The 10017-nt window shown below is 39.4% G+C and overlaps 1 protein-coding gene across 1 annotated transcript; it reads right to left on the bottom strand.

The window, feature by feature from the left end:
• Window positions 1–280: 280 nt before the first annotated feature.
• NUP43 (nucleoporin 43) lies at window positions 281–9881 on the bottom strand. Its single transcript, XM_065631978.1, has 8 exons — window positions 9741–9881; window positions 9240–9362; window positions 8855–8932; window positions 7767–7944; window positions 4773–4908; window positions 3686–3837; window positions 2601–2723; window positions 281–1302 (listed from the first exon to the last, which is right to left on the bottom strand). The coding sequence occupies exons 1-8, from the start codon at window positions 9858–9860 to the stop codon at window positions 1088–1090; spliced, it is 1125 nt and encodes a 374-aa protein (XP_065488050.1). The 5' UTR covers window positions 9861–9881; the 3' UTR covers window positions 281–1087.
• Window positions 9882–10017: the final 136 nt, after the last annotated feature.

Genomic DNA, 10017 nt, shown 5'->3' with positions numbered 1-10017 from the left:
CTTACCGCAACACATCAAGAACGCCGTCCTCCTCGACGTGGAAGCGAAGTGCACTCTAACGCGGTTTTGATGGAAAATGCCATGTCAAACCTTACAGCTTAATGTGCTGCTGCCCAAGTCCTGAGGTTTCCCTCCATCTTTCAAATTATATCCCCTGGATTTGTACAAATAACTTGCAGTTATTTACCTTCCTGCAAGGATGACTACATCTATTCAAACTAGTTGAGTAGTCAGACCAGTATTCTTGTGCAAAGCTTTTTAATAAAAAGATAAAGGGTTCTCTGCAAAAAAAGTAGGTACAACACCAATCATAAGATTTAACTTTTTCAAAGTTTGCAAATACCAGATGTGAAATTTTGATTGTGACAAAGACTATGCTTCTAGTTTAGAAAGTCTTGTTCTCACACCTGAAAACACAGCCCACACATCCATCAATTATGACCTCAAATATAAAAAAAATTGTTGAGATTTACGAGCACATTATCAAGTTTTAACATTCAGCATCCATGATGAAGCTGTAGATAATCCAAAATGTTACCAAAATGCTAAGACTCCTATAGAACCTTTCACATTTCACAGCTTTAACAGCTTTCCTTTGCCGTTCTCATGAACTAACATAAAGAGTTAGCTCCCCTAAATAAAAACTAAATAAAACTCAGATTAAAACACCCTCTCTCTCAGGTGACATGAAAAAAGAATTTCAAAAAACCCCATAGTTTGGCCTTAGAATTAATACTTGAAACATATCTTCACCAGGGTGGGAATAATCAGGAGTTCACCTTTCCTTCGTTTTGTTTGCACGTGTGTATTATGGGCATCAGTTTGCAGCAAATATCTTGCGCTAGCGACCTGCTTACCGAACCCAAACAGGCACTAGGAAAGAAATGAGTGACCGTCCCAGAGCATCAGTAGTGAGTGACAGCTTTCAGAATCTGAGGTACTTTACATTTCTTCTGCAGTACCAGGACCAAGCTGGAGGCCTCTGCCCCACACACTGATAACAGACTAGTGAGCATCATTAAGAATGAACCTGACGTTTCCCAGTAGTTCAAGGTGATCAGTACTTCAAAGGAACACTGGAGTAATTTCATGCGAAGAGTTGTCTGTTCACGTAAATAGCTTCTGCATCAGTACCATACACTAGGCATGGTCCTAAAACATCTAAACTGTTCACGGACAAAGTCTGATTTGGAATTAAGTTGGTGATTTCCATGCGGTCTTTGGTGGGATCGTTGCTTAGCCAGGCACTTACTACAGACTGGTTAATGGCATTGTGGGAAAAATACGTAGTACTTCTTCCTCCTGAAAGAAAGAGAGGGAAAGGAGGAAGAGAAGGAAATAAGTTCCAATTTAGTTTATACATTCTCAGAACTTGGAGGAACATAGCAGGTATGAGACAGACATAATGGGAATATCATTCTACATTTAAGTCAGTTTTCAGATTAGTTAATATATGTCGTCTCTTTGGTAAACAAAGGAAAAAAATGCTAAAAAAAAATAAAATCAAGTATTTGAGGTGATCACAGAAACCTGCTAGCAGCTTTGTCCTCAGTTAAGACAAAATCGGTCAGTACAGTTATGAACTCAACTTGCTGAACAAACAGTGTAAGTAGCTACAAGTTTTTCTAGCCGGAGACTAAAGCAAAGACAGACCTAGGAACAAAATTCTTTTTATACAGTGTCTTGATACATTTGGGGCACCAGCTTTGCTTTAATAACACTTATTCCCTACCATCTCTTCTCCCTACTTACTCGGCAGCAAGTGATACACCTGGATTTCACTTTGAATTTTTTCCAGATAACATTTTACATTCAAACTGAAGTCTCACAGTTTGAGAACTACCATTCAGCCTAAAATTAGCAAGTGGCTGAAGTGGTGCTGAACAATTTCTATTTAGTATACCTGAAAACATTCAGATTACAACTTGAGTCGGTTATGCTATTGTTTCTCTATACAGAACTGAGCTTTGAATGGCAACTTTGAGGCCAAAGGCAGCAGATGACATCTGAAACTTTCCCTACTGTTTACAGTCTGAAATGACAAGCAGTTAAGCAGTCTTTGTGACTAGAATGTGAAAATGAACGTTTACATAAAGTCAGTATCATATCCTTCATTAAAATCCTGCCACAATACAAAGGGATCCAGTTACATTCATTGAAAGTTCCAATTGTGACCTTGAATTTGTAATTCCACTATGCTATTAAGGTAAAAATTATTTTGGTATTATAACATTTTGTATATCTCTGAGACTCTGATAGTAATGTGTCATTTAGGCTTCCTTCATGTCTTTACTATATGCAGATGCTTTTTAAGTGAACATGATCTATCTTTGAAATACTGGATGTGCCCCTTCACACATTGGACAGAGTACAGCAGATTAAAACCAAAACAAATGCAGACCACAAGAAACTCACACAACTGTTTGCCTTTTAAGTATTTTTTCCTGAAGTGCCTATCAGGGCTTTCTTTCTAAGAAAAGAAACAAGCTTTTAATTTTCTGTATTAGGCTTGTGTTATTAACTGGGTCATGTGAGAATGCCAACTTTAATTATGTTGCCAACTGACAAATTCAGTGCAGATCAACTTCAAACATCCTTACCTTGATGAAGAAAGGATGGTTTTTCAGATATGTCTGTGGAAGTATCCCAGTGCCAAAGAGACCCATCTTCAGAACACGTAAATAAGTGATCAGGGTTGGAAGGATGGAAGTGAACTTCCCACACTGGAGGTACCAAATCAAAATCAAACAAAACCACTTCAGAACAAGTATCAAGTATTTTGCTCAGAGTGCTTTGGCCAGCATGATGTGGACATGCAGTTAAGAACCCAGGCCCACACCAAGACCTTCAATTCTTAAGTGTATGCGGATAGGAAACCCCAAATCCCACCATTAAGTTATTTACTGCTGTTTTCCCTCCCCTAGGAGGAGAGGAAAAAAAGACTATTTTGTTGCATTTTCAGTACCCTGGAAATTGTTAAAGGTTAAAATCTTATCTGAATTCAGGCATTCTGAATACTTTCTCATGCCATCTTCCCTGCTATCAAGTTTCAATTTGCACACAGCATGCATTCCTTCCCAGCACACACATTTTTTTGTCTGAATACCACAACTGCACAAAAGATATTTAAATCAGTAAAACAGTCAGTAAAACTTAACTTCAAGAAATATTTTTACTCCTTAAATATAATTGTGGCATCAAGTCAAGAAATTTTGAGCATGAAATGAATTGCTGTCTTGTTCGTTTAAAGTTACCAGGAAGGCGAGCTGTTTTAGCATTGTGGAGGCACCAGATGGATCTGTACCATCTTCAGTCTCCTTCCTCAGGTTTTCAGGTTTGTTAGTAACTGCATTCTTGCTTTACTAGAAGTGCATACCACAGCATCAATTTCTATGACTATTTACATACCTACTCTTCTAGAATCACAGGCATTCTGATTAAATGCATCTAATGATTCGTTAAAGAACTGCTTACTAAGTCTAGTTTTAAATAGAGTTGGCTTTTAGATAAAAACACAGTCTCATATACAGGGAAGGAACAAACTGAAGCCAACTGGACAAAAACACACTAAGTAGCAACTATGTGACTACTTTCTACTGTAGCAACATCACCTCATTTTTTTACAGAAATCAGAAACTTTTCTAAAATGCCACCTTCGTCTCCCCCTTCCATTTCAGATACTTACTTTCTGCTTCATGAGCATTTAGCAGGGACACTGGCATAGTACCCTGCCTGATGTCCCATATACTCAGCATCCCATCCTGGCCCCCCGTGGCCACAACGTGCTGCTGATTGGGATGCCTGTCCACACAGTGCAGAGGAACTCTGTCACCTGTCCTGCAAAGGAGAAGCAAAACAAACCCCACCAACCCAAACATGAATTCTTTATTCAGTTTCTATTTTGTTCTTCTTAATCTCTTTGAGCATTGATGAACAAGGTAACTGTATAGGCTGCATCTTCAATTCCTGCAGCATCTGGTCACTGCAGGCTGAAGCCGCATGCCATCTACTGGAAATTGGAGGTATGGCAATAACATGAAGCTACAATTGGATGAGCAGCAGGTTCTATGCCCTGTTGTATACAGGCATCTACACAGTATCCAACAGCTTTACAGGAGTGGGAAAACCTTGCATAGAGATAATACTTTAAGTCTGCTCTAAGTATACCTACAATAATAAGAAGTTAACCCTGAAATTCATATTATAATCACAGTTTCAACATATACTAAGAGTTACAAAGGCAGAGTGGGCACTAGGAAAACCAACTACATAAACCACAGCCCATTAACAGCAATGGAAATTATTCCACAGACAAGAGGATTTGAGTCTAGCTCAGTTTGTTTTCTCACAATACCTTATAAGACAAAGTTGTGATCGAAATTCATTTCAAGTGCCAGAAACTTTATACTGAGCTTGTGGAGAAACACAGATGTAAAGTATATTCAATTAGGGAAAGAGTTTTAGGTGAAGGGTTGGTTTTTTTTGTTTTTCTACTTAAAAAAAAAAAATCAATTGTACAGCTGCACTAATCCTTCAAGAGTTAAATCATAATACAGACCACCTAAATACAATGCTCAGCCACAATAGCGATTCAGCCATTACGCAGAATCTACTTTTGATCATTTAAATACCAAAGCAGCTAAAAATCTTAAAAAAAAAATCAAAATCAATCATTATCCTATTGTCAAGAAGGTATCAGGAAAGATTTAAATCAGGTTATATAAAGAAACATATCCTTCTCCGTAAATACATAAAAAGAACAAAGGTCTTACAAAGAAAATATTTGAGATGGCTCATTTCTTTGCTGTCTGAGATCCCATATTTTTAACTGTCCAATTGAATTTACTGTCAAGATCTCATTTGTGCGAAGGAAAGTCACTGCATGGAGCGTACTGCTGTCTGCATTGTCTGCAAGAGAGATAAGGAAAGTCAGGTAAACCTGTGGAATGCTAGTCTCCATTTAACTATGATAAAAGAACTCTTAGAAAACAGAACACAGCTGCTTAAATATGGTTACAACATTTCTGCATTTTCAGGGGCAGAGACAGACCAGTGTCATGTGAACTTTAAGTCTTGCAAGGATACCCTGTGAATAAGCAGCCATTGCTTCCTATATCAAACACTACTGAGACAAATCTGTAAGAAGCTATATTTAATTAGCTCTGGTGCTTACAGACTACCTGTTGATCCGTAAGATTTCTTTCTATAGTTCCTAAGAAGAATCTATTTAGCCAGGTCCGTGGTTTTCATAAGAGTTTTCTTTATATGCTCTGCATCTGCTGACAGGAGGCAAGCAACGGAGCTTTTCATAATGCAATTCTTCCTTTGAGCACAAGAAACAGTAACTCTGGCTGAGAACATTAAGCAGTTGTGTGCAGCAGCACCTAATTCACCAACTTTTAGACCTTTTCCAAGAATGTCAATGTGATATCCATCCTTGTCCCTACAGCCAAACCAGAATTATGCTGTGCTTGTTAACTAAATAGCAAGGCTCCTTTTTTTCAGGTCCTTTTCTCCAGTGCTTCTCTTGGTCACAATAATTTACAATGCTAAACACTTCACAGCACTGAGGTGAAACTTTTCAGGCTTCAGGAGATAACATAGACACCATTTTCTTATATTTTCATTCTGTTGTTGTATATAAACTTTTCATCTTCATTATGATGGGTAACATTGTTAAGTCTACTTTTACCTCAAGTATTTTAAAATTATTTGTGTAAGCTCATACTGAAAATATAGGCAAATCTTTTGCTGCATAAGATGGAAACCTTTTCTGATATTGAGACAGACAAGTTACATTGATGCCTGGTTTCAGATATTTGAATGATTTTTCTTCCTACTATTCAAATGAAAATCAAGGGGAAGAAAAAAACCAACCAAACACACACCAAAACACCTTTAAAAAGCGTTAGATTACTGAACACTGAAGTTCTAAAGGATTTAAAATTTTGTGACGGAATAACAGTGTTTTGGCAATGGCACGTGTTTATGGCTCTGAAAGATTTTTACATCATTTTTAACTCTGAAGATTTTTTTTCCTGCCACAACTGACTATAAACCCATCAACTTTGTATGGTACTGCTAAATCCATTAAACGATAACAGCAAGGTACTCCTTTACAAATATTTCATGAGGTACAAGAGTTCTATCTTAATGTTAAAACATATTGAGGATTCATCTTGGCACTTGGGAAACGTCAAGATGTTATTGGACTGGGAAGCAGTATGAAGAATTGCTTACATTATAGAACTCCATCCTGAAGAACTTGAAAGCATATTCCAAGATGTCCTCTCTCCCCTCTCCAACTTTTATTGTAAAACAATCCCTAATCAATAAGTTTGTGCTAGTCCCCTTCCACATAACTCCTGGTAAGCTTCACTTACGAGCTCGTAAGTATGATTGACTTATTTGTGGACCACGCCTATTTTAACATTTCCTTTCCCATTTCTAAAAGGACACTTCTCAGTTAATTAACATGTGATTTCTTAAATGTTTATGGACCAGCAAATCTCAATGCAAAGTCTTAGTGCAGCGTAACACTGGCTGATGCTACAATAACAAAGCAAGCATATTTACATAGTACTATTGAGTGAGCACTAAGAAAAAAGCTTGCATCCTGCACATTGTTAAATCTGTATGTAAGCATCTGAGCAATTGCCCAGCGAAAAATAGATTTTTTTTTTTTTTTTGGTGGACATCTGCTTCCTGTGAGTCAGAAAAATATTCTACTCTATTTAACTTGTATCAGAACATTCTGTGTTAGTATCTGGAAGTAAAAATTCAAAAATAAAATAATCCTTTAAAACTAGTTCATGTTCTCACTCCTCAAAGGAGAAGTTACTGTGTTTTGTGAAAGAAAAAACAGTATTGAAAGGTTTCCTACAGGAATTCTCAAGGAGCTTCAGTAAAAGGCTGCAATTAATAGGATTTATCTTGTGTGTGTATATACAGCCATGCACACACACAAGTATCCCCTCTAGAAATCCCAGAGCACTTCCTTCCTTAATTGGCTTATCTCTGTGTGAATTCCTTCATCTGCTGGAGGAAAGATTTCGCTTGAGGAGAAACACAGATGCTGTGTCAAACGGAAGTTTCAGGGAGAAAGTTCTGTTTTAATAATGCCACTATCAAACTCAGTGTTACTGTCCTTTAAGTTATTTCTGCTATTAAATTTGATTTCCAACAGATGCTACAAACTTGTATTCTATTTCCATGAGAGTAGTATGATAGAAGAGTTGGGAATCACCAAGTTTTGACACTTGGTGTCCTTCTATCTGGTAGAAGAACAGGGTACAAACAGTGGTTTCTGGTTCTTGGTGTTCCTTTAAATGCAGAGAAACAGATGTTTTTGTATATGGACACCATGAGGGCTAATCTCATTACAAACAGCAAACTGAAATGATTATTTTACTGACCTCCAGTTATAAAGAACTTGGGACACAATACTTCTAACCATATTTCGTGTATACAGTCCTGGCATTTAACAGTTCTAGATGAAACAGAAGCCTACAGGGAATGCTAGGCGTGATACTTCTCCATCTGTTAAAACATTAACTGCCAAATACCTGAATGAATATAGAAATATATCTGAAATACGCTTCAAGTATCTGAAGTCTGGAGGAATACAGGAATAGTCTGTAGCAAACACATTCAACTTGGAATATTTAATTAAATTCTCAACTGACTTTGTGTTGTTATCATTTGAGAAGTTAAAAATCAAACAAACCACTCCCAATCAAACTAATTTGAACAGTTATTTGATATACCTATAGATCTTACTGCATCCTTTTGGTCAGCTCTGAAGAGATTTATTCTACCATCTTCTCCAACAGTGACAATTTCTGGGTTGTTGCAGATGACCCCGGTACATGCTGCTCCGCCACAAGATGTGTCTTGATCCACATGATAATGGGCTTTCTCCCACCGCTGGTTGGCAGATAAAGTCTAAGTAGTAACCACACATGAAATTCTGCTGTTAAATAATGATCCTGATAGACCAAAGCTTCCAGAATACTCATGAAACCAGAAACAAGCTCCAGGAAAGCCACACTAACTCCCAGGAATGACTCTCGTATACAAACAAGAATCAGAGATCTAAGTTTTCCTCAACTCTTGAGCACACAACCCTCTAATGAAACATTGATTATTTCTTCTCTGAACCACATTTTTCACATGAGCTAGAAATCAGAAAGAACACAATCTATTTCTGAACTGTGAAAATATTTTTCACTAGACTTATCCCTTCAATCTTTCCCAGGACAAAAGAGCTGAGGCCTTCACAAAATATAAGGTCTGATTTAGATTTTGATTGCAAGGAATTTAGCTTATTTTAGGCACCACATCAAACTGTTAACAGATACTAGTCTTTATTATGTCATTGTGAATATATAAAAAGTCATTACGCATTTATTTTCAGTGATTTACTATCAAAGCACAGGACTACAGAATTTATGTATCTTCCTTCACACGATAATCGTGAGAAGAAATTCCACATCAGTCATTCAGTTCAAGAATGCAAAAACTCTAATAAGGCAGGTACAAGTCCATTAATACCTACTCTCCCCAAACAATCTCAACTCTTAAAGTATGTTTCCAGTAAATGGACCATTTGGTTACACAAATATACTAGTGGATACCCCAGCCTATCTGGCTCCGGAATCTAACTTATGTGGCATGTATGCAAAATGCTTTTTTGTTTCATTAATGAAGCCAAAGCTTTTTTAAACAGATTTCAAAAAACTGATTTTGGTACACACAAGTTTCTTGCTCTAGCAGTTTTGAGAAATCTTATGCTAAGATCAAAGTGGCCTGTATCACACAGAATAGCAGCTTAAAGCCAGCACAAGTTACTTACCTGGTTATTGTGGTGATGTCGGAATATAGTTACAGTTCCTGTTGATGAGGCAACCACGATTCTCTCTTGATCCAAAAACTAAAGACAAGTAATAATAAGCATACTATTAGCTGATATCAGTACCCAGATGATCATTTTGATTTTAGAGTAACCTGAATTATTGGTAGGTATAGTAAAAAAAAAAAAAAAAAAATTAGAAAACCACCACAAAGCAAAACAAACAAAACGACCCCACCACAAACTGATCCTGGTTGGTTTTGTCCCTCTTCTTCATAAGAATTTTTTTTGTCAATCTCAGCATTTTGACAGATCACTATCACTTAACTTCCCCTAAGTGACAAGGCCTTAAAAAAAAATACAGATCTATTCAACACAGCGATTTTACCTGCATATCCATAACATCACCGTTGTGCCTGATGTCACACAGCAGCTGAGGTTCTCCTTGATATTCACCATTGAGGCCCACATTTCCAAGGTCTCCAACGGACCAAATGGAGAGCCTGTTATCCTGTGAGGAAACGACACCACCAGCTTTACTCGAAAACGCTTCTGGAAGTCTCTAACGATAAGCCAGCCTTAATGTCACAGCCTTCCCTCCACAGCCGGGGAAAGCAAACGTGCTGCGGGCCGCTCTGCTCCTTAGGAAGCCATCGCCCGCCGGAGGGAAGCACCGACTCAGCGGGATAACCCTACCGAGCAGCGGGGCGGACCCTGGCTTCCTTAGGGATGCGAGCAAGGCATACCTAAGGGAACGCGGGGACGGGCAGCGCTCACGCCGAGCTCCGGCCCTCCCTAAGCGGAGACTGAGGGGGCGGTAGGTGCCGCCGCACGCCCCACGGCCCTGCGGGAAGCACACGCCGCGCCTCCGGGCCCACCCACCCGCTACCTCGTTGTCCCAGGAGCCGGTGGCGAAGACATCGGGGGGCTGGAGCGCGGCGGCGGGCAGAGGCCGCCAGCGCGTCTTGCTGATCTTCTGCGACACGAACTTGGCGCACACGTCCTCCATGGCCGCCCCCGCCGCGCGCCGGCTCCCGCCCGACCCGCGGCGCGCCTGCTGATTGGCTGCCGCGCGACGGCGAGCGCGGAGGGACAGGCTTGTGGCGCGGCGGGGAGCGAGAGCGCGCCCGGGCGGGCTGGGGCCGGGGCCGGGGCCGGGGCCGGGG

Source organism: Caloenas nicobarica, chromosome 3 (assembly GCF_036013445.1).
Source record: "Caloenas nicobarica isolate bCalNic1 chromosome 3, bCalNic1.hap1, whole genome shotgun sequence".
NCBI classification, from domain to species: domain Eukaryota; kingdom Metazoa; phylum Chordata; class Aves; order Columbiformes; family Columbidae; genus Caloenas; species Caloenas nicobarica.
Note: the sequence above shows the minus strand (reverse complement) of the source record. Positions and strands in the feature narration are given on the sequence as shown.

What these genes read in the sequence shown, in the direction of transcription:
- NUP43 (XM_065631978.1), bottom strand. Translation starts at nt 9,860, where the DNA reads ATGGAGGACGTGTGCGCCAAGTTCGTGTCGCAGAAGATCAGCAAGACG. An exon ending in AAATGCTCATGAAGCAGAAA is followed by an intron (nt 2,724 to 3,685) that starts GTAAGTATCTGA and finishes TGGTACCTCCAG; the next exon opens with TGTGGGAAGTTCACTTCCAT. An exon ending in ACCATCCTTTCTTCATCAAG is followed by an intron (nt 1,303 to 2,600) that starts GTAAGGATGTTT and finishes TCTTTCTTTCAG; the next exon opens with GAGGAAGAAGTACTACGTAT.